Raw genomic sequence first — 24,821 nt, 5'->3', positions numbered from 1 at the left:
GCTCTAGTCATGGACCAGGAGCCCTTTGCACAAGGTGCTGTACAAACACAGAACAAGTAAAAGTAAGGCTCCAGTTTATGTAAAGTATAGGCAGGACCCTGTCTGCTGAAAAGCACATTGGGACCAAATTCCACAGCAACATCAATGTGGTCTATTTCCCTTCTCCCCCATGCACACTAACATCTATGGCACATAGCTGAAAATACTCATGATGTAAAATTACTAGACTATTTTCAACAATATTTTTCTTCTTCTGCTATGCTCTCCAGGCATCCTAGCTCCACTCTCTGGGTGTCTGCTCCTCAGTGTTGTACAGGTGGGCTAAGAACTTCCTTCTCCCCGCACATGGCACAGAAAGGGGACGTGTTTGTAGCCAGCTTCAATAGCTCATCTCTGGACTTTGGTTGCTGAGCTGCTCTTCAGGTAGCTCAGTTGACCAGCTTAAATTTTTTTTGCCTCCTACGACTCCATGGCTGCAATCTGGACTCCAGTTCTGCCTCCTTGACCCCCTGCTGCCCGGCTACATGGAACATTGCAGGGAGCATGCACTCCTTGTGGGGACAGCTGGAGTGCAGCTACAGACAGGTCCCAACAGGGCAGGAAAACAAAAGATATCAGGAGTCTGGATGCAGCAAAACGGCGAATTCCCTAATCATGGAATTGTAGACTTCACAAAGTTCCAACTGAGATAAATGAGGTAGGTCATAGCCTAACGTAATAGCTTTAGGGGTATCTGCAGACTCATGAAGACAACACTGAACTGACTTACACTCTGATCCTTTATGGTAGCCAAGGTAATTTTGGAAACATTAAGTTTTTTTTTTTTAAAAAAAAGCTGAGATACGGGAACACAATTTTATGACAGAGATGAATTCTACAAAAGGTCCTGACTACAAGCAAACACCAACACTGTTACCTCACAATACAATGCATAGTCTTTTGTAAATACTAGTCACTGCATCTCCATTTTTTCCCCTCCAATGAACAAGCAGCTAGTGAAAAGCTGTTTGGTGGGTAGTGTAAGTACTATATGAAAAGCTCACAGCTATGCATTTCTAAATATTAGTCAGTGCAAACTTCCTCCCCTCCCAGGTTTGTCCTCTTACTCTCTTTCTTGGACTCAGGAACCCCTCTTTCACTCCACTGCTCAAAGCATGCAGCTGAGCCAATGCCTACCCTCCCTCCTTTCCCATACTTGATCCATGTCAGAGCTTTCCTGGGAAGAGGGCTCTGGCTAAGTGCAGCCCTGTTGATCCCAAATTGGTTTTTGTGAGGAATACATGGTCCTACAGCTCTGAGTGCAAAGAGCAGCGCCTGCAGAATTGGGTGCTCAGGCACCTGTGCCCTCAGTGGGCCTGTCACTGCACTAGGGTGAAGAGCTGCAATGAACAAGCAGCAGGAGAAGGCAGACATTTAGCATGCTTTAGAAAGCTGTGGGCTTCTTTCCTCAGCCCTGAAACATTTTAACTATCAAGCTTGTTACCCTCTCTCTTTGCCCAGCCACCCAACACTTAAACCCAAAGATGCAGCAGGTATTTAAGATTCTCGATCCTGCAGTACACATATATTGGTATGTCAATATTTAAAGAAGCACCTCTCTCCTTTCATATTCTACCTACTTATCTAGGTTTTTATACTAATATCCAAGTGCCTTACTAGTATCAGATAAAAAAAACAACCTAACATATCTTTCTCTCCCCAATTGGGAGGAATGTGTTTTTGTTTTTTTTAAAATAAAATGTTTATGGGAAAGCCAAACTAGATCCCCATGTCACTGCTAATAGATGACACTGTAAAGCAGACATTTGAGATTTCTCCAACCAAACTTTTCTGATTTATATGAACATTAAATGAAAAATATTTTGAAGATCCTACATCCTGTAACACTTGTGGGATGCATACATATTTGATGTCAAGTTAGATGGATATTCAGTGTTACACTGATTACTGAACATCACTGGAAACAAATTACCTTGGCTATATTACCAGTATATCCTGGAACCAGAGTTAGATGATTTTCTTGTTCCCACAATCCACTTAATTGTTGTTTTAAAATCTGAATATTTCTGGAAGAGAAACAGTCACAAGTGCACTTTTTATTTATCTGAATATCACTCTGGTAACAAGTGTTTTACGGTAGATATGTATTAGAGAACGTTATTCTACATCACATTAGTGGCAAGATCAAGACAGAGTGTAGACTTCTGGACTTATTGTTTAAAGTGAAGTTCACCAGTTTTTGTATTACTTTCATGTATGAGTTTTGCATTTATTAAAGACTCCAATATAAAATCACTGAGAACCTTTAAAAATGAAAGTTTTGAAGAACACTGTTTGCTTCACAAAAGTAAATCAACTTATTTTTAAAAAAGTCAGACAAAGTAATTAGATCATGCAATGTTGTGCAGCCGTAAGAGTCACAAAACACATAAGAGGAGGTTACCTACTGTAATTGGACGTTCAGGATGTATGGTCCCTATCTGCATTCCACATGTGGGTGTGCATGCACGCCATGCGCCTGAGTCCGGAAGTTTTCTCCAAGCAGTGTCCGTTGACCCGCACATAAGCCGTATGTCTCCTCGCATTCCTGACTGAGGACATAAGGGGCACCGCGGGTTGATGCCACTCCAGTTCCTCCTTTTACCACAGTGTATTAGAGTCCGAAGCAGAAGGGAAGGAGGCAGGTAGTGGAATACAGATAGTGACCACACATCACAAAGAACTTCTACTTACAAGAAGTAACCTCCTTCTCTTTGAGTGATGGTCCCTACGTGGGTGACCTGCGAGCACTGATCAGGATGGTGTTGAGTGCGAGAAGGCTGATGCTAAAGCCATTTGCAATATAGCTCATCTCATGGCTGTGCCCATGCCTGCCACATGATCCAGGGCATAGTGTGTTGTAAACGTGTACAGAACACCACTTGTGGCTTTGCAGATATCTTGCCATGGAACAACAGCTAACGAAGCCAAGGAAGTGGCCTGTGCCTATACAGTATGAGCTGTAACACCCTCGGAGGGTGGGAGGGGGTTGATATTTTGTAGCATATCAGTATGCAGCCTGAGACCCACTGAGAGATCCTCTGTGAGTATATGGCTTGGCCCCTTGATCTTGCTGCCATAGCCACAAAGAGTCTTGGTTACTTTTGAAAGGGTTTAGTTCTTTGTAGGTAGAATACCAGGGCCCACCTGACATCGAGGGAGTGTAATCTCTTGTCTGTGGGGAGGCGTGTGGTTTGGGTAGAACACAGATAAGTGAATAAACTGGTTGAGATGGAATTCTGACACAACCTTGGGGAGAACTTTGGGGTGTAGTCTCAATGAAAGTTTTCATTTGTGGAAGACCATTTAGGAAGGGTCTGCCATCATGGCTGCTAGTTCACTGACCCTTCTGTCTGAAGTGATAGCAACCAGCCAGGAATGCCACTTTCATGGAAAGGTGGGTCATGGTACAGGTTGCCAAAGGTTTGAAAGGTGGTCTTGTGAAGGCTGACAGGATGAGGTTAAGGTTGCCAAATCCACACCTCACTGGAACCAGTGGAAAGATTTTGAGCAGGCCTTTCATGAATCGTACCATTGTAGGGTGCGTAAAGATGGAGCATCTGTCCACTGGGGGAAGGGGAGAGAGGATGGTGCTAGGTGCTTCCAGGTGCACCTGGATCACACTGAGAGCTAAGCCCAACGTTTTCAGGGAAAGGAGGTAATCTAGGGTGACAAAGATGGTCACCATGTCTGGGGAATGGTGGTGGCAGTAGGCTCACTCCAGAAAGTGATGCCACTTTGCCTGATACCATGTTCTGGTGGATTATTTTCTGCTCTGGTTAAGGATCTGCTGGATCTGGGCAGAACACGCACAGTCTATGTCAGATGCCCATCCAAACACCAGACTCTGAGGATGTTTGAGTCTGCCCTGGTCTTGTGTGAGAAGATCCAGTAACAACCGGAGCCTGACCAATAGTTGGGTAGAGAGCTTCAGGAAGTCTGTGAACCAGAACTGTCAGGGACAGTAGAGAGAGTTAGGAGGATGATGTGGCTCTGTCCCCACACACCTTCCTGAGAACTTGAGGCAACAGGGGAATGAGGGAAGGCATATTGAAGGTCGCCCATCTCAAGGGGATGCTCTCCTGCTCCCGGAGAGTCTCTTCCCATGGTGCCCCTTAAGGAATACATAGGGAGCTTCTGATTCACATATGACACAGAGGTCCTAGGTGGGAATACCCCACCATGTGAAGAGGGTGGTCAGTGTAGTTCCCATTGTGGAGAGTCCTGCTCAGTGCTTCTGCCAAGGAATTCTGGGTGCCTGGAAGATACAGAGCCTGTATGGTAACCTAATTTCTGATGCACCAATTACACAGTCTGATAGACTGAGCAGAGGGAACGAGATCTGGTCTCCTCCTGCCCCCTGCTTATTCATGCAGACCACCATGGCAATGTTGTCTGAAAGGATTTGTATGTGGAGATCATATATGAGGAAAAGGAAGGCTTTGCAGGAGAGACAGACTGCCCTGAGTAACCTGGCTTCCCTCAGTGTCCACATGCCCTGCACCATGCAGTGGTCCAGGTGGGCAACCCATCCTGGAAGATAGGCCACCATCACGATGGTGGCTTTCGGAGTGGGAGGCTTGAAGAGGATCTTGATCATGACCTTGATGGATTGGACCACCAAACAAGAGAGGTCAGAACATCCAACGGAACAGCGACTCTGGAGTCGATGTGGTCCCTGGTCAGCTTGTAGGTCAGGTGGAGCCAGGTCTGTAGGCACTACAGGTGGAGTCTTGCAAGAGGTGTCATGGGTGCAGGCTGCCATGTGCCCCGAGAGAGAAGCATTAGCTGACTATTGTGTGGGGTTTGCTGCAAATGTAGGCAATCAGGGTGCTCATCATTGCCAGGACGAAGGCCTATGCAGCAACTAAGTCCAGTCTCCAATAAAATTTATTGTCCGCATGGGTGGTAAAACGGACTTGTCTTCATTCACACAGATCCCTAGGGAGGCCAAGAGTCTTCTAAGAGATTGGATAGTGGAGAAAAATTGTTGTCAAAAATGTCCCACAAGGAGTTAATTGTCCAGGTAAGGGAATAGCATCTCATCCGAGCCGTTCTGAGCGCAAATACCTTTGAAAAGTCGCATGGTGCTGTCACTATTCCGAAGGGAAGGATGCGAAATTGATAGTGTTGATGTCCCCCTATGAAACGAAGAAATTTTCCTGTGAGACAGGTGGATGTCTATATGGAAGCGTGCATCTTTCATGTAGAGAGCTGTGAACCAAGCTCCCTCTTGGAGGGAGGAGATTATCAATGACAATGTAACCATGCGGAATTTCAGCTTTCTGATTAATGTAGTTAGCTGATAGGATTGGTATCCACCCTCTGCTTTTTTTCAGAAGGAAGAAGTATGGTGCATAGAATCACCTTTCCTGGTATTGAAGTGGGACACCCTCTATCTCACTCTGTTTCCTGCTGAAGAATCAACTGTTGGGAAGGATCCCTTGAAGGGGGTCAGGTGGGAATGAAAGAAACTCTATGGAGCATCTGTGATGGATGATCTCCAGTACCCAACTGTCTGTGGTGTTTTTGCCCCAACTGTGGGAAAAAAAGGGAAGATGGCTGCTGAAGATGACTGGCAATCAGGTGGTTAGCATCGGAGACTGAAGCCACGGATCCCTGCGCAGCACTAGTCCGGTGGCTAAGGAACGGGAAGCAGTGTTGGCTGGCATCCACTACTGCCTGGAGGGTGTCCTTTGCCACCCACCTCCCCACATCCACTAGGGCCTAGAACTGGGCCTGATCCTACACAGGGAGCTCGTCCCTAAACTCTGCCAGCCTGCCACACGTGTTGAAGTTGTACTTAGCTAGCACAGATTGGTAGTTCACTATGCAGAATTGCAGACCCACCGATGAAAGGGCCTTTAGCCAGCCCAAAGTAGCATCCCTCGGGGGTGGAGGCACGTGATGCTGGAGTGTGTCACACTGTCCGGTTCCAGGATGGCCTTGTTTATAGGGAGGGCCACTCTGGAGAGTTCCAGTGGCTGGAGGATGTCCAGGAGATGTTGTTGAGGATCCTGGACTTCCTCCAGCAGAATCTGCAAGTTGGTAGCCACCCGTTGCAGGTGTTCATGGTACTGCTGATCATCTGGCGGAGAGAGCAGCAAATGGATGATGAGGTGGCTCCAGTTGGAACCAGTGGCACTGGTTCCACGTCTTCCTCCTCATAAACTGACGGAGCAGGCTGATGTGTGTGAGAGGCACAATAAGAACCTTGAAATGGTGCTGGGAATATGTAGTACAGGTCCCAGCATTTCCAGTAGGGCCAGAACGCATGGTCCATTGGTCTGGGTGGGTCCATGGGGAAGCAATACCAGGCTTCCCTCAGGGGTCCTAGCCAGGTGGGTAGGGTTGCTTCAGCTGCCTGTTTAGGCTCCTGTGAGGCAAAGGCGAAACTAGCTGAGTTAAGTCCTGGAATTCCTCAGAGTCGAATGACAGTTCCAGTGGAAACGGCAGGACCATTGGTACTGGAAGGTCCCAATCCAATGAACATGGAAGGGGCCTTTCCTGCAGCAGGAGCAGCAGTTTGTCCTCTGGTGTGGGGATGTCCTGGAGAATGGATGGGCTCGAGAGGAGTGCGGACTGCAAGTATGGCAGGATCACCGCCTCTGGAGATAAGAATGTCTCTGAGTCTGCATAGTGCCCATGGAGACTCCGGAGGGAATCCGGCTCCATAGTCCTATGCAGGTGGTGGCAAAGTGGCACTGATGGAGTATCCAGAGCTGCAGTAATAGATGGGCACGCTAAGTGTCCTGGTACTGAGGCCACTGGCGGTACTGAGAGATCCTACTTCTTCTTAGTCTTACCCTCCGGCCGGGTTGGGGGCGGTCTTTGGCATTGGTTCCGCAGGATCTGCTTGTGACATCTCACCTGACCTTGCACAGCTCAGGGAGGGAATGCGTCTCTTATGAGCTATCTGCTGTGAGGATCTGCTGTTGTGCCCATGAGGGTGTTTCTTGCTCGTGTGGTGGGACTTGTCCTTGCTCATCAGTGTTGGTAATTCTGCATTCAGGCATGTGGAAGCTGCTGGACTGGAGGGTCTCCTTGGCCAGGATCTGAGTGCATCTGTGGCCTCATTGCCTGTTCCAGTAGGAACTTGCCAAGCCGGAGATCAAGGGCCTCTTAAGTTCTGGACAGGAAGGGCTTATAGATGTTGCACACATCTTGGCAAAGTGTTTCTCCCGGACAGTATAGGCACTGTAAGGAACAAAGGGCAGGAGATGCAGTTCTTGAAGCCTGAGATCCTCGGCATAGTCTCTGGGTGGCAAGGGGTTGAGTCATACAACCATAAATAACTATATTAACTATTGTAAGTATAAAACTATTTACAACAGTGAAAGGCAACTCTCTTATCTCGATAAGAGTGAAGGAGGAATACGGGTTTCGACTCAGATAATGTGGCAATAAGAACGAACTGGAGTGGTGTCGGCCTGCACTGCCACATATACCCTCCTCTGTCAGGAGCATGAGGAGACGTATCGCACATGTGTGGGTCAGCGGACACTGCTTGGAGAAAGCTTCCGGACAGAGGCGCATGGTGTGCACGCATACCCACATGTGGAATACACGTAGAGACCATCACTTGAAGAAGTGAAGTTTTTACTTTCACGTTATTATATGTTGCCTGAAGCTTTTTCATTTTGGGAGAACACATATCTGAGCCTTGTGATGATAGGACAAAACAGTCTGAATAAATTTAATGCAGCTTTTGAATAACTACACTAGTACAGTAATGAGTGACAATACCATGATATCATACTCACCCATCTTTTACTTTTTCCATGTGTGCAGACAGTTCTGACCACCATCTCTTAATGACAGCTAGGAGCCAGTTTAGACCAACTATCACATACCTGTAATAACATATTTAGATATTATGTACCTACCCTCCCTTTGGTGCAGATGGACACCATATCCACCAGCTGAAAGGAGAGGTAAACAGACTCCCTTTTACTTGAGGGTTAACTAAAAGATTATAAAGCTCAGAAGGTGACAACGCAATTGGAAAAATCATGAAGGAAAATCATTTCACATTTTAATTCCTTTATGTATTTTCTACTTTGAAATGATGAGGCAAGCTCACATAATAAAGGATGTTAAGATGTTCTGCATCAGAATGTTCCGTCAGGGAGTCTCATAACTTGGAATCAAGACTTTGGTGCTGGGTCTACAAGATTTTAGTGTTTGTGAATACATTTTGAAACAAGGGCAAAGACAGCTTCCTCCTCTGCAGCTGTGGAGAACCCTTGGCTAAAACAAACAAACAAAAAAACCTGCATTTTTTGCACCACTCGGGGACTGGGCCTGGAGGAAACGGGGATAGGGATTTACACCAGAAGAGTAATCCCTGCAGAGGGCTTCCTGTATGGAAGCAGTGGGGAAGTGAACAGCAGGAGGATCCACTACTATGCAGAGATACTTCTGTGGGGGAGTTGAAGGGAAGAAAAAAGTGTATCAGCGCCCATGAAGACTACTTTATTCACTTTGGATTGGAGGAGGAGTTCATGACCAAGAGTCTGGTGGGGAATGATTCTTTTGAACCATTCTGAAGGTTCTGATATAAAATATTAATATTGTGATTCATTTTGATACTTACTCTTCATATTTGCTTTTAAGCAGTGATTTTACTAAAGGAAATAGATCTACACAGCAGCCAACTGAAATATATGGTTTTTCTTCCTGTAAACTAAAATAAAGTAATGTTAAAGTACATGAACTTGGATCAATTCATTTGAACCTTGTTCAAACTCCCTCCTCCTGATTTTTTTTTTTTTTTACCTGCTAGTAAGTACTGGAAGGCAATCTACCACTACTCCAAGATCCTGTATCCTAGAGACATTAAGGAAAAATAGGTTAGATTACTAGTTGATTATCTTATACTGTGTAATTCCACTAGGATTAATTTTAAAAAAACATCAGGAATTGTAGCTAAGTTACAAGTTGTTTCAAGTTAAATAAAGTTTACAGTGCTGCAGCAGGCTTGGGATGGCTACTGCATTGGAGAAGAATTTAAAAAATAAAAACTTAAAAAACAGATCACTCAGTTTACCTCACTAAATAGGCTATGAGTTCACTTATACTTCTCCTTCTCCAGAAGGTTAAAGCTACATTCAGTCTCAGATTTCTACTAAAAAGAACTTGTGCCATAGTATCATGGTCCTGGGAAACCTGTATTTAAGAAACAAAAAGGTTTTCAAACTTAAATATTGGTTAGTTATTGCACAATGAATTCCTGCAATATAATTACACTGACATAGTTTTTCTAGCCAAATGGTGACAAATCTTATTTGTGTAGAAGGAATTTTAAATTTTTGTAATACAGGTAAATCAAGTAATCTTCAAAGGCAGAGGTCCAAAACACTAAGTATTATTATTTTTTTTAAACCAATAACAGCTCATAAGTGTCCCTTTAATAAAAAAATATGCAACACAAATAGATTTATTACTCTGGTCCATCATTTAAAAAATGTTCCTAAGTTAGGTATCTAAGTAAGTGACCTGACATTCAGAGGTGTCAAGCACCTGCAAATCTCTCAGATTTCCATGGGACCTGCTTGATGTCCAGCAATTTTGAAAAAATGTCATTGTACTTATTTAGGTGTCTAAACAAGGATTTAGGAGCCTATTTAAGAACTCATTACAGAAAATCTTGTCCCTATACAGTAATTTAAACCTATACATTCTTTTATGTACCTAGTTACAACACATCTTTGACTAACAACAGAGAAACACTTTGGAAGATGTTTACAGCATTACGTCACCCACATCTCTCAATACATGGTCACCTAGGAAGTAGTGCAGAGAATCTACACAAATATAAAAGGACAGCATTCAGCATTTAAGTGATTTTAATTATGGTTTTCTTTCAGGCCACTCATTAAAATTTATTATGGCATACATATTATCTGGCCTTCTGAGCCAATTACAAGAAGTGACACTGCATGCATTCACAGGGCTTGGTCAAATACTCCTGTAAAGGATACTGTTTTTCGTCTGCTTCCCACCCATTCATTCCCTGGCAGAAATTTACTTCCAAAACACTCACTTAACGTTCATTTCTTTTATTGGTCCATAAGTTAAGACTAATTACAGTCTCTTTAAAAGCATCTGCAGCTAATGTAATAAAACCAAAATGAAAATAATGGACTGAGGTGATCAGCATCAACTGTATTAAAAGAAAGACTTCTGCAAACTTGACTTACCTCTGAAAAAAATCCACTGTATTTTGATGAGGGACCTTGTGTTTGAGCAGAGCCAGAATCACTGGCATTTAATAAAAGCGTATGACTGTCGTGTAGTTTTGCCGGCAGATTACCTGCACAAGCCAGTTCATTTTCCTTATTTGCCATTTCACAGCCCCTGACTTTAGGGAACTGTTTTTTTCTGTAACAAGGTTTTGGAGTATAACAGTGAACTTTTCTTTTACAATATACTACTTTGAAAAGAAAAGGGGAGCTGGTCACAGTTTGTCCAACTGTTGTTCTGCAACAAGAGAATATTCATGAGAAATCAAGTAAAATGTTATGTATAATTCACAGTCATTAAACACTAAGATATTTTAATGGATTTAAGCCTTAAATCTAAAGATTATTTTAATCAAATGATTTTATTTTCCAAAAACAGTAATTTGCTATCTTTCTGAAGCTTTAAGACTTTAATTAGGTTATTTGCATAGTGACAACTTCTGTTAATATCCCTCCCTGTATTTATCTGAAGGCCCATATGTATTCCAGGAATGAGAATAATTCAAGCAACAAAATTGAAGGGTTGATTTATGCCCTCAAAAGCAGAGTTCTTACATTGGATCTAATCTGATGGCTTTCCCTTTGATGTGGCAGAAAGCTCCCAAGAAAGAACTTAAAATCCATCCCAACAACGGAGTTGTTGACCACTACTATTCCTATAAGCTTTTGAAGGACCCTATATAGAAGTACAAGGATCTCAAATAATTTCTTGTTTTTATTAGTATTTTTAAAACAAAGATCCAAGAAACAGTTCTAAAAAGTGATAGTTTTGCCCCTTTTCCCCCTCAGATTCTAAACAGTAGCTCTCCTACCTGTTTGTGTAAGAAGCCAACTGTTTTGGAGATTTCTTACCCTATGGAAAAACAGTATTATAAGAAGGCATAAAAAACAATTCCACGGTTTAACAGAACACCCCCACTTTTATTGCTTTACTAATGTTTTCCAACCCCCAACCGAGTACAGCAGTGGCCTTTGTTAATTTGTTCCCGCTGGCTTGTATCTGTGAAAGATGCATAGGTTTGAAAAGGTGTAGTTACCCCTCCACAGTTGTCCTATGAGCATCTTGTTCAGAGATGGGATTATGATGTCTTTGGTGAGTGGTAGGATTGTGACATCAGAGATAATTTCCCTTTTTACAAGTGTGGTGGAGGAGTGTGATCAATATAAATTATCTAAATTTGGTAGTGAGATTGTGATAAAGAAAAGTCACCTGTATCAAATTAATTTACAAGCCACAAACCTTTTTAATATATTGGTTGCCAGGATTGGGTAAGGATGGAGGCATGAAGAGAAAACATACCAGTTTATAGCTAGTTATATACAATATAATCCTGATTATTCCATCTTCACCTATCTGGAACAGGTTCATGTACCAACATTCATGCATTGAATAAGCATGGATAATCAAAAGGAACTGCAGATATCCTTCAACACTAAATCAAGATTTTGCTGTATAGATTATAGATGAACCTTTTAAAAATTAAGCATATAAATGTTTGAAGATAACTAATCTTCATTACAAAAACCTTTAAAATGAAAATCACATTCTTGACAGTTTTCAGAGTAGCAGCTGTGTTAGTCTGTATCCGCAAAAAGAAAAGGAGTACTTGTGGCACCTTAGAGACTAACAAATTTATTTGAGCATAAGCCTTGTGCCTTGGGCAAGTTTTAACCTAAGCTGGTAGAAATAAGCTTAGGGGGTCTTTCATGCGGGTCCCCACATCTGTACCCTAGAGTTCAGAGTGGGGAAGGAACCCTGACATGACACGAAAGCTTATACTCAAATAAATTTGTTAGTCTCTAAGGTGCCACAAGTACTCCTTTTCTTTATTTTTGACAGTAATTTTCTCATTTAAAAATTAACTTGTAACCTCCCACTTTATTTTAGTATTTGGAATCTCTAGCCAGTAGAGATTTTTAAAGAGGATTAAGGTTCTAGAGCAGAGGTGAGCAAACTACGGCCTGCAGGCCACATCCGGCCAGCGGGACCGTCCTGCCTAGCCCCTGGCCCCTCCCCCGCTGTCTCCCCTTCGCTGCCGCTCGGGCAGCGCAGCCTGCACCCGCCCACCTCTCAGTCTTTCCAATAAACCTGTCCTGCCGCTGGCATGGTAAGGGGGCGGAGGTTGGATAAGGGGCAGGAGGTCTCAGGGGGCAGTCAAGGGACAGGGGGTGGTTGGATGGGGCGGAGGTTCGGGGGTGGGGGCCAGTCAGGAAACAGAGAGCAAGGGGATTGGATAGGGGGTGGGGTCCCCGGGGGGGCTGTGCAGCCCTGGGGGGGCAGTTAGGGATGGGTCGGGGTCACAGGGGGCCTGTCAGGGGGCCGGGGTGTGGACAGGGGTCGGGGTGATCGGGGACAAGGAGCGGGGGGGGGGGGGGAGGGAGTTGGAGAGGTTGGAAGTTCTGAGGGGGGCAGTCAGGGGGTGGGAAGTGGGAGGGGGCCAGGCTGTTTGCGGAGGCACAGCCTTCCCCACCCGGCCCTCCATACCGTTTTGCAACCCTGATGTGGCCCTCAGGCCAAAAAGTTTGCCCACCCCTGTTCTAGAGTGATAAAGATTAAGTAATTTTCATATGAACATGTATTGTGTTCATAAGACTTGCAAAACTATATAAAGATTCCAATTGCTTTAATATTCTATTTAAATCTATAGCTCATGTTAAAGTCTTTAGGAATTTTGTGCATATATTCAATTTAAATTTAAAATTTATGTTAACATCCACTTAGGGTTTGTCTACACGAACAATTAGTTTGCAACAAGCTGGGGTGTGAATATACCATACACTAGCCTGCTGTGGACTAACAGTCCCTGTGGATCCTGGTGACACGCATTAACAGTTCAGGAGTGTGCTCTGAACTAGGGCTGTAGATTAATCGCAGTTAATTCACGTGATTAACTCAAAAAAATTAGTCGCAATTAAAAAAATTAATCCCAGTTTTAATGGCACTGTTAAACAACAGAATACCAATTGAAATTTATTAAATATTTGTGGATGTTTTTCAACGTTTTCTAATATATTGATTTAAATTACAACACAGAATACAAAATGTACAGTGCTCATATTTTTATTACAAATATCTGCACCGTAAAATGATAAATAAAAGAAATAGTATTTTTCAATTCACCTCATACAAGTACTGTAGTGCAATCTCTTTATTGTGAAAGCGTAACTTACAAATGTAGTTTTTTTGTTATATAACTGCACTCAAACACAAAACAATGTAAAACTTCAGAGCTTACAAGTTCACTCAGTCCTACTTCTTATTCAGCCAATCGCTAAGATAAACAAGGTCGTTTACATTTGCAGGAGATACTGCTGCCTGCTTCTTATTTACAATGTCATCTGAAAGTGAGAACAGGTATTTGCATTGCACTTCTATAGCCGGCATTGCAAGGTATTTTTGTGCCGGAAATGCTAAACATTCCTATGCCCCTTCATGTTTCGGCCACCATTCCAGAGGACATGCTTCCATGCTGATGACGTTTGTTTAAAAAAAAAAAAAAAAAAAAGAGACAGTTACTTTTTCCGTAACTGGTGTTCTTCGAGACTGTCCATTCCGTATTAGGTGTGTGCGCTCGCCACGTGCACCAGTGCCGGAAGTTTTTCCCTTAGCAGTATCTGTAGGTGACTGGCTCTGGCACCCTCTGCACTGACACCCACTGGCACCCTGGGCGCTATTGGCTCCACCCACCCTCAGTTCCTTCTTGCTGGAAACTCCGACAGTGGGGAAGGAGGTTAAAGGAGGACGGGTTGTGGAACGGACATGAGCAACACATCTTGAAGAACATCAGTTACGGAAAAGGTAACTGTCTTTTTTTCTTCGAGTGCTTGCTCATTAGATGACTCCCAAGCAGTACCCCTGGAGGCGGGTAGGATTTTGTGAACATGTAGATTGCAAAACAGCTCTGCCGAAGCCAGTGTCGGCCTGCTGAGTGATGGCATAATGTGCCATGAACATGTGTACAGAGGACCACGTCGCAGCTCTATAGATGTCCTGGATAGTGTTGTGCGCCAGGAAGGCCACTGAGTGGGCTCTGACAATCGGCAGTGGCTGAACCCCCACCAGATCGTAACAGGACTGTATGCAAGAGGTGATCCAGCTGGAAATCCTCTGCGAGGACACCGGAAGGCCCTTCATCCTATACTCAGTGGTGAGCTGGAGCCAGTTCTCGTGAACCAGTTGTTAAATTTTGAAGCTGGTTTAGAACCAATTGTTAAAGAATACAAGGAACCAGACAGTGTGCTGTGAGGCAACTAGAAAGTTTTTGAATGCTGTAACAAGAAAACACTTAAGCACATGGTTAACTTTAGGCAATTTTTACTCACCCGGTGGCGCTCCGGGTCTTCGACAGCACTTTGGCGGCAGGTCCTTCAGTGCCACCAAAGACCTGGTGTGACTGAAGAAACCGGTTCTTCAGCTTTTGGCAGCTCATCACTGCCTGTCCTCTGTGGTGATGAAGAGCTGAGTCAACTTATGGAAAGGCTTGGTATGCTCTAGGTAAAAAGCCAGGGCCTTTTGGACATTCGGGTCGTGCAGCCACCTCTCCTCACTGGTCTTGTGTGGCTTAGGACAAAACACCGAGAGGAAGATGTCCTGGTAGATACCACCTTCCACAGGAAGGCTGGGTGGGGCCTCAACTGGACCTTGTCCTTGTAGAAAACTGTGTATGGCAGTTCTGAGATCAAGACTTTAATCTCAGACACTCGCCTTGCCGATGTCACTGCCACCAGGAAAGCAACCTTCCATGACAGGTGGGAAAGGGAGCAGGAGCCCAGTGGCTCAAAGGGCAGGCCTGTGAGCCTGGAGAGGACCAAGTTAAGATCCCACTGTGGGACGGGTTCGTACTTGCGGAAAGAATCTCTCAAGGCCTCTCAAGAATCTGACTGTCATGTCATGAGAAAACACTGTTTGGCCCTGTATTGGCGGGTGAAAAGCGGAGATGGCTGAGAGATGTACTCTAATGGAAGAGTGTGCCAGACCCTGGTTCCTGAGATGAAGCAGACAAACTATACGGAAGAGCGCAAGGGAGAGATGCCATGCTTGGACACCCAGCAGGAAAACGCTGTCTATTTGGCCAGGTAAGTCACTCTGGTTGAGGGTTTCCTACTCCTTGGGAGGACCTGTTGGACTTCATCCGAGCAGATCTGCTCCTCCAGGTTCAGCCAAACAGCATCCACGCCGAGAGGTAGAGGAACACGAGGCTGGGGTGCAAGAGCCGACCGTGGTCCTGTGATAGCAGATCTGGTCAGTTGTGCAGGGGCCGCTGTCAGGTTCATGAGCATGCCAAACCAGTGCTGGCCAGGCCAGGCCGGGGCAATCATGATAACCAGCCTGAGCAGGACCAGCCCCACAAACAAGCCAAGGGCTATAAGCACAACCCGAGCCACCTGCCTCTGCCCTCTGCTCAGTCAGGCTCGACCTGTGACAAGCAAGGGGCCAAACAGTCCTTTTGAGGGTGCACCCGAGGGCGACCTACCAGACTTTTCCCCAGATTCATCTTTTCCCTGTGTTCTCTAACTGCCTTTCCCTCCTCCTCCCTGCCTGGAGGGCTATAACTTTGGACCGCTGGGTCCTCAGTACAGTGGAGCAGGGTTAATTCCTCCAGTTCCTTTCTGCCCCCCACCCCCTTCCCCATCCCTCTTCAGGGACCCCTCTCATGAGAGTCTCCTCCTCCAGTTTACAGTGGGCCCCCCGACACTACCAGTTTGCAGTCCTCCTGTTTGGGGTAGTGACAGCACCAAGAGTGTTTACCAGATCCATGTCGGTGGTCGGGGTGGCGAGTTGTATGGGCCCGTGGTGCCCAGGCTCCAGCAAATTCAGGGCCCAGGGGGCCGGGCTCCACCAATTTTCAGGGCTGAATCTCTCCCCCAACCCTGCCTGCCGCCCCCACGCACCTCCCCCAAGTGTCCCTGCCTGCCCTGGCTTGCCCCCAGCCCTCTCCTTTTGGTTATGGAAGGTAGGAGATAGTCCCCTCACATTCTTCTTCGGTTTCATGACCATGGAGGGAGACCGATGCTGGCTCGTGAACGGTGCCAGCGGAGCACTGTGTATGGAGGCAACGGTGCTCAGTGCGGAGTCAGACTGCCTGAGTGCGTGCTGACTCCATTAGGAGGGCCCTTAGACAATTTTCACACTCCTTCTTCATCCTAGGTTAAAGGACTTGCAAATATGACACTTGTCGCTTATGTGCCCCTTGCCTAAGCACCTCAGGTAGCTGATATATGGATTCCTGATGGGCACAGGCCATTTACAGCAAACGCAGGTCTCAAAGCCCGGGCCATGCCCGCTCCCCTGGCTGAGACCTGTCTAGGACTACGAAGACTTAAACTACTACTAAGGGTAACTAACTGTAACAGTAACTATCTACAACTATATTACAAGTTCTACAGAGTCTGCGCAAACAGAGAATGAGACAACGCTAGCTGAAGCAGCAGATGTTCCAGCACCATCACTAGCAGCAAGAAGGAACTGAGTGTGGGGGAAGCCAGCGGTGCCTCTTATACTGCGCCATGCAAGTGCCGCTCCGGGGGTGCCACAGCCAGTCCCCTACAGATACTGCTAAGGGAAAAACTTCTGGCACCAGTGCATGTGGCGAGCACACACACCTAATATAGAATGGACATGAGCAAGCACTCGAAGGAAAAGAATACATTAATTAAATTTTGACTGAGCTCCTTGGGGGAGAATAGTATGTCTCCTGCTCTTCTTTTACCCACATTCTGTATTTAATATTATTAGCAGTCTCAGATGATGAGCCAGCATATGTTGTTCATTTTAAGAAAATTTTCACAGCAGATCTGACAAAAACGCAAAGAAGGTACCAATGTGAAATTTCTAAAGATAGCTACAGCACTTGACCCAAGGTTTAAGAATTTGAAGTGCCTTTCAAAATCTGAGAGGGATGCGGGTGGGAGCATGCTTTCAGAAATCTTAAAAGAGCAACATTCCGATGAGGAAACTACAGAACCCGAACCACCAAAAAAGAAAACCAACCTTCTTCTGATGGCATCTGACTCAGATGATGAACGTGAACATACGTTGGTCTGCACTGCTTTGGACAGTTATCGAGCAGAATCCGTCATCAGCATATTCTTGTTTCCGTTAGCTACCCTGCCACTGTCCTCAAGCTCCTTATTAAAAACTAAGGCAAAGTATTTGTTTAGGGGTTGGGCCATACCTAGATTATCTTTCATCTCCACCCCATCCTCAGTGTTTTGGGGTCCCACTTCTTTCCTTGTTTTCTTTTTTTTTACTATTGATTTTAATTTCATTTGCAAGGTCTAGCTCTACCTGGCTTTTGGCAGTTCTCAATTTCTCTCTATACTTTCTGGCCTCCAAAAGGTAGCTTTACCTGCTTATCCACACCTTCTTCCATTCATTGCTGGCATTCTGCTTTCTCTTGTTTGAAATGTTTGTTCATCTAGGTTGATCAGCAGCCCTTCCCTATGAATATTTTTCCTTTGCTTGGGATGCAGGCTCCAGATAGTATCTGCATCTTTAAATCAAAGTTGCAGAAACTAAATGCTAAGCCTCCTCCACATTCAGATCCTTGAGTTCTTCAGTCCAATCCACTTCCCTAACTGATTTCCTTACATTTTTAAAGTTTGCCCTTTTGAAATCTAGGACCCTCGTTGCAGTCCTATTTTTGTTTATTCTTCCATTTAGTTTAAATCAAATGAATTCATGATCACTTGAACCAAGAATGTCCTCACTACTTACCAATATTAAATCTAAAATGGTATCACCTCTTGTTAATTCAGTGACTACTTAGTGAACAAAGCTATTGGCTATCACCTCCAGCAATATCTGGGCTCTACCATTAGTAGCACTTGTCCTCCAATCTCTATCTGGGAAATTAAAATCTCCCATAATCACAAAATTCCCAGTAATATTTTTTTAATTAAAATATTTAACCATATCCAGATTGGATACTGGGGGTCTGTAGCAAACCCCAAGCACCATGCCAGGGAGAGGCTCTTTCTTTTTTTTTCCACAAAGTGATTGTGTCCCAGACTCTGTTTTATCCATTCCATCACTTCTAATTTCTTTACAGTCTACCTAGCCATTAATATACAATGCTACTCCATCACCTTTACTTTTATTTCGGTCTTTCCTGAAAGCACGAATCCCCTTAAATACCTGTATTCCAGTCATGACTGTCCACTGTTTCTTCATTATCCCTCTGTCATCAGGTTTCACTTCCCACACCAGTAGTTCTAGTTCCTCCATTTTGTTACCAGGTTTCTTGCATTCGTGTACAGACATCTTAGTTGTTCCTGCTTGGCTTCCACCCAGATTTTTCAGCTGATTAGGTACAGTCACTTTACTGACAGTATTTTCTACCTGATATGGTCTTCGGTATTGGCACCATGTTTCTTCTGTTGTCCATTCTCCTATGAAATGTTGTTCCTTTTTCCATTGCTGTATTCTTTGCTACTTGATTTTCCTCCTGCTCAATATTAGAATCAGGTGTGGAGACTACATGAACATCTCCCCTCTCCCGCAAATTCCTAGGTTAAAGCTCTTTTAAAATCAGTTGTGGCTTCCAATGGCAGAACATCTATAAGCTCTCCTTACAGCACCAATGCCTGAGCTACTGACAAGTTGATCATCAGTTTTATCTCGCTTACGCTCTCCTCCTCCAGGGACGGATAGAATCCCATTGAAATTTACCTACGCTTCCACTTCTTTAAGCGACTTCTCCAGCCTGGCATAGTCTTCTTTGATGGATCCCAGGAAGAATGGAGCAGTCTCATTTGTTTCCATATGAAGGACAATCAGTGGATTGTTTCCTACTCCCATTAGGATCTTCTTCAGCCTCAGGTTCACATCCCACACCTTAGTTCCCAGCAGACAACACACCCTTCTTTTCTCCAGATCAGCTCTGGTGTCAAGCCTGCCTCTTCTTCTTAGTAGGCAGACCCCAGTCATGTAGACCTGCCTCTTCCTGGTGTTGGTGCAAGTCTCTGGCCTTCCAGCATTTGTTCTTTCTGGATACAGTCGTCTTGTCTTTTATACAATCATCTGCAAGTCATCCTCTATTCTCCTGGGGCTCCAAACTCCGCCTCTCTTCTTGTAGGACTAGCCACTCTTTTCTTCTTTCTTGCTCTCTCATCGTCTGCTGTGCCCCTTCATTTTCCAGCTTAGCACAACTGTTCATCAGCTCTATTTCTCCTTTGCTAACAGGTCTTTTCCTCTGCCTTGTTCTCATAGTCACATACTTCCACTGGCCACTTTCCTCATCCAGCAGTCTACCCTCATAGTTCTATGGTTCAGCATGCATCTGCAAGTCTTGTGTTTTCCCTTCAGCCTCTTCTCTCCTTCCCATCATCATTTGCTCAAATCCCCTTCAAAACTCAACCATAGTTTCTAGCTGCATCGCCAACCCTTGGATATTCTCTTCCATTGCATCATCTATCTGCTGGCACTTCATACAAATAAAGCAACTTTCAGGTACCCTCTCCAGAATAATGTACATCCTGCGACTTTCATGTAGTCATCTTCTCTCTTCATTTCGATAGAATTGATATTCCCCTTTTGTGTCCAGCCTGAAAAGCGTGGTGGAACATATCTCAGTGTTTGGGTGAGATGATGTCAGGAAACTGGCTGAGACTCAATCCAGATGAGACGACAACGGATTACGGTGGTTTGGGAAAAAACAGCCAGATGATATCTAAGGTGATTCCCACTCTCCTAGTTGAAGGTTTATGTCTAATTTGTTTTAGAAGTTTTTGACTTGAGGTCTGTTTAGATTCCCAGCTGCTTTTAGATTATCAAATTGCAGCAGTAACCAGAGGACTGCTTTCTTCCAGGCAGGTCCAGATGCTAACTTTGCTGTCAATGCCCTTCTCATCTCTAGATCGAACTATTGCAGAACCCTACATAGTGCTGCATCTTAGCTTCAGCTTCTGAATAGCTCTACTGTACAATGTGGTGGCAAACTTGTTTAAGCTCCACGGTTTGCACTGGTACCTTTTGGCTTCTGCGTTTTATTTAAGGTGTTTTGGACTGCCAAAACCCTATTTAAGAGACTGGTTCTCTTTCCATGCAATACTACCTTGATCAGTGGATGTTGTTTAAGCTGGAGCTTTCTTGGTTTTAGAAGAGTCTCCAGTGGTACGAATCTCCACGAGGGCCCTCAGCTTTGGAGTCACTCCCCCATCTTGGTGGGAAGAGCACAAATTTATTGACTTTCATTTAATACTGCAAAACCCATCTTTTCATACAGGCATCTGGAGAGGGCTGAGGTGATTGGGGCTTGGGGTTTCTTTTGAGTTTCTCAGCATAGGGAGATTGTGATTTTGTAATAGTGTCTTGTTAGCTAGCTGTTTTGTATTTGCTGCTTTTTTTTGTTATGACTATGCATTATAACCTTGGGACAAAAATCTCTGCCTTGATTTAGTTTATTTAAAGTTACAGCTAAATTAACTAGCATCAAATTTATAGTTTTAGGTAAATAAGTTTACCTGAGGAAATAGTAACAAAGTAAATAAACTTACCTCCTTCATGTTCTTATTAGTGGAATGAGAGATCCTTTTTCTGAGATCAATGTGATGGCCCTTGGTATGCAACAGGTTCCATTTTCTAACATTGTGGGCTTCAGATGCCATAATCTCCTAAATCCCTAGTTTTCAAGACAATTTACAAATTAGGGAATTGAATTTTTAAACATCAGTGAATTTTAAAAATTCAGTTTTTTTACCTACAGATCTTAGAGATTGTTAAGACAAATTAAAATAACTATACAAATCCACAAAACATTCTGGGTAATTTACAAAATGTAGGGGTGCCATTATTTAGCAGACATTAAAGTGAGGTCTTATCACGGATGGCAGTCATGGAGAACATTTGAAGTTCCACCCTTCGTCTACTTGTTTTGCAAGCATTTAGTGGGAGGAACCTTATCTAAGGCACTTGGGAGATTGGTGCTGCCATACAAAACAACAAACTTTGGATAAACACCTTGCAACAATAAGTAATTAACAAAACTGCATGGCTAATATTTCAAAAAAAAGTGTTAATTTGATTTCAAACTAGTTAATCATTTCTGCACAAGCTCACAGGGCTACCATCTAGAAGAAAATCTAAACAATTCTACCAGGAAAGAAAACACAGACAGCAATTGGATGCAAGAGATTCAGAAGGGAAAAATGAACATCTAACCTGTATGCAAGAGGGAAGACAAAATGGGGGGGGTGGGGGTAGGGTGAGTGGAGGTGAAGGAGGAAGCTAGGTAGGGTCAAAATGTAAGTCACCCATAACAAAGACCTACCCAGATTTGGTAGGTAGGTGCCAGCTTCAAGTTCACTGATCTTTCAAATCTTTTCATTACTAGTTTTTAGCATGCAACATTAGATTATAAATGGACACTGGGTAATTCGTTTAATTTAAAACCTATAGCTTTCCTCCCCATACATTGCCTAGAAGAACATGCCAACTGTAGAGAGATGCAAGTATTTGTCGGTAATAAGTACAATAGCCAAACGGTTCTGTAGAAAGTGCTTATCAGGTATGTTTAAATTTTTACTTGTTGCATACAATATTACAGAAAAATGACAAGTGTATTATGAATAGGACACCACATCGAAAAAATCCATGAACCAGAGAATGTGGTATTTATCTACACACGGAAAATCCACTGCAGAAGAATGCATTCATAAGATTACAATATCTTACGGTATGTTAGATACCAGCCCATAAGAAGAACTTTACTGTTTAAACAAACTGAAGTTCTAATGACTAAACAAACAAGTATTAAAAATATGATGGGAAATTAGTTTATATGTTCATAAAACATTACAATCAATATCTTTGTTAGCAGCTTCAACAGAGAAAACTCAAGGCTACTCTCCCCCTTCACCCTTAGAAGGCAGTCTGTAGATCGGGGTTGGCAAACTACTGCCCATGGGTTGGATCTGACCCACCAGCCGTTTTAATCTGGCCCTCGAGCTTCCGATGGGAAGCAGCGACAGGGCCACTCCACGCGGCTCCTGGAAGCAGCAGCATTTACCCCCTATGGCTCCTATGCGTAGGGGCAGCCACCTATGGCTCCTATGAGTAGGGGCAAGAACCGCAGCCAACGGGAGCTTCAAGGGCAGCAGACGGGTCAGCATGCAGCAGAGATGTCTGGCCTCGCCTCCGTGTAGGAGCTGGAAGGGGGCGGGGCATGCCGCTGCTTCCGGGAGCCGCTTGAGATAAGCACTTCCCAGAGCCTGCACCCCATAGCCATCCCACCGCACCTCAACCCCGTGTTCCAGCCCGGAGCACCCTCCTACACCCTAAAGTCCTCATCTCCAGCCCACCCAAGAGCCTGCATCCCCAGCCACAGCCCTCACCCCCTCCCACACCCCAAGCCCAATTTCATGAGCATTCATGGACCGCCATACAATTTCTATACCCAGATGTGGGCCTTGGGCCAAAAAGTTTGCCCATCCCTGCTGTAGATGAAGGTTGAAATGCTGTGGCAAGGTAGACTGGTAAAGTTTGGACGTATACTGTTTGCACAGTACCCATTCTAGAGATAAACTGAGATCTGTGTGTGGCACCATTCAATAGCATTAAATTAAGACTCGCCTCTGCTGTGATGCCTACAAACCCATGACAGCTGACGATACGTGGGCAGGAGGTGAGCTGTGACTACTGCTTACTCTGGAAAAACTTGCTTGTTTCACTGTTAGATGTGAACATGAGCATCTTTGTTCATTATGTAATCTATTCCTGACAGTATTCTTTCACAAAAATGGTGTAATAAAATTAGCAATAATTAGATATTGCATTTAAATATTCTGTTCAGTAGTAGTAGTGCCTTTTACATTACCTGTTATGTAAATGTATATGTAACATGCAAAAATTAAAGATATAAGAAAGCCACCAGTGGCACAGTTAGAAATGAATGCCCTACAGCATAAACCTAATTAAGTAGTCTAAAATCAATCATAAGGGTACTATATGCTTGATCAATAAAAAAAACAAAAACAAAAAAACAAAAAAAAAACCCACCCAACACACAAGCTCTGTGAAAGCTGTTGATACAATAGCACAGGGATTGGCAACCTTTGGCATGCGGCCCGCCAGGGTAAGCTCCCTGGTGGGCCGAGCCAGTTTGTTTACCTGCTGGATCCACAGGTGGGAGCTGGCAGGTAAACAAACTGGCCCGGCCTGCCCGGGGGCTTACCCTGGCAGGCCATGTGCCAAAGATTGCCGATCCCTGTAACAGCATATCAGTTTGGTCAATGACATCACAGTGCCATTGAAGTAGGAAGATAATCTGGGGTTATCCAGGAAAATTAATCTGAAATAACTAAGGGTGTGAATCTGAAGTGGATTAGTTAGACCACATTAAATCACGGTGTGAACACCCTCACTCAGGGCATGTCTACATTTACCTCCGGAGTGATCAATCCAGAGGGGGTCGATTTATTGTGTCTAGTGAAGACGCGATAAATCGACCGCCGAGCGCTCTCCCGTCGACTCCAGTACTCAACTGGAGCGAGAAGCTCAGGCAAAGTCAATGGGGGAGCGTCAGCAGTTGACCTACCGCAATAAGTAGATCTAAATACATCAACTTCAGCTACATTATGCACATAGCTGAAGCTGCCTAACTTAGACCGACTCCCACCCCCACCCCTCCCAGTGTAGACCAGGCTTCAGAATTAAAGAGCCTTAATTCAGTTTAGCTTCAGTCACTTTGTTATTCACTTCATACCCCTAGTTATTTCAGATTAACTTTCTTGGGTGTTCCCATGTAGGTAAGCCGTGTAATAACATATGCCAAATCTCTGGGTTAGGGAATGAAGTTCAGCAGTAAAATGAAAAATAAACAGTTTGCTCCAGAAAACAACTGACCACCTCATAGTAATAATGGATCAACTTTCCATACTGAAAGATTTGCTGAAGGTTAATTTTTAAAAGAAAAAAAAAGTAAGCAAAAATAAAAAAAACATTCATCCAATAAAAACTGTCACTTTTAATAGTGTTACATAGAGAATGAGCTCCACTAACACTTTGTTTATAAATTACCACAGTAGAATCCATAAATACATCTTGAATAAATGGAACATTTCTCAGTTGCCAGCCTTTAGCCATTGTTTTTGAATTGGACTAATTGGGAATTTTATTTAATTATAATTCTGCATCTTCCTTTTGAGATGATCATATATTTATAAGTGATCTCTTGCTATCATAAATCTACTTTCTGGACCTTTTTACAGTTATAAAACTGCTCCAGTGTGAAGTTTGGAATACATCTGTGCAGAGAATCATGTTTTTTGAAGCTAGATGTTAAAAAAAAAAAATGCTACTTAGAAACAAAACTTAGGTCAGGGTTTTTAAGGGACTTTGGTGCTTGTAGCAAATTCTTAAAGCTAATCAATTTTCAGGATACTCATCTGATAAGAATTAAAGATTTTACAATAATATCTGTACAAAGACAAGTATGTTGATACTCCAAACATCTAACTTTTCACCATACTTACTTGCAGGTCCTGCTCAGGTGCGATATTACCCAAGTGGACTACTCACAGACGGAATATCAGGGTTGG

At 43.9% G+C, this 24,821-nt stretch overlaps 1 protein-coding gene across 3 annotated transcripts in view; it reads right to left on the bottom strand.

The window, feature by feature from the left end:
- Window positions 1–24,821, bottom strand: part of KATNBL1 (katanin regulatory subunit B1 like 1) — a 51,411-nt gene that overhangs the window by 3,282 nt on the left and 23,308 nt on the right. For all 3 annotated transcript variants that reach the window (XM_077818921.1, XM_077818922.1, XM_077818924.1), the window contains exons 2-9: window positions 20,781–20,905; window positions 11,096–11,136; window positions 10,242–10,521; window positions 9,089–9,207; window positions 8,818–8,868; window positions 8,636–8,725; window positions 7,803–7,892; window positions 1,973–2,066 (exon numbers count right to left, since the gene is read on the bottom strand). In XM_077818921.1, coding sequence (XP_077675047.1) covers window positions 1,973–2,066; window positions 7,803–7,892; window positions 8,636–8,725; window positions 8,818–8,868; window positions 9,089–9,207; window positions 10,242–10,521; window positions 11,096–11,136; window positions 20,781–20,891 — 876 coding nt within the window. In that variant the 5' untranslated portion in view covers window positions 20,892–20,905. The remainder of the gene's footprint in view (window positions 1–1,972; window positions 2,067–7,802; window positions 7,893–8,635; window positions 8,726–8,817; window positions 8,869–9,088; window positions 9,208–10,241; window positions 10,522–11,095; window positions 11,137–20,780; window positions 20,906–24,821) is intronic.

The sequence above is a fragment of the Eretmochelys imbricata genome, chromosome 6, assembly GCF_965152235.1.
Source record: "Eretmochelys imbricata isolate rEreImb1 chromosome 6, rEreImb1.hap1, whole genome shotgun sequence".
NCBI classification, from domain to species: Eukaryota; Metazoa; Chordata; order Testudines; family Cheloniidae; genus Eretmochelys; species Eretmochelys imbricata.
Note: the sequence above shows the minus strand (reverse complement) of the source record. Positions and strands in the feature narration are given on the sequence as shown.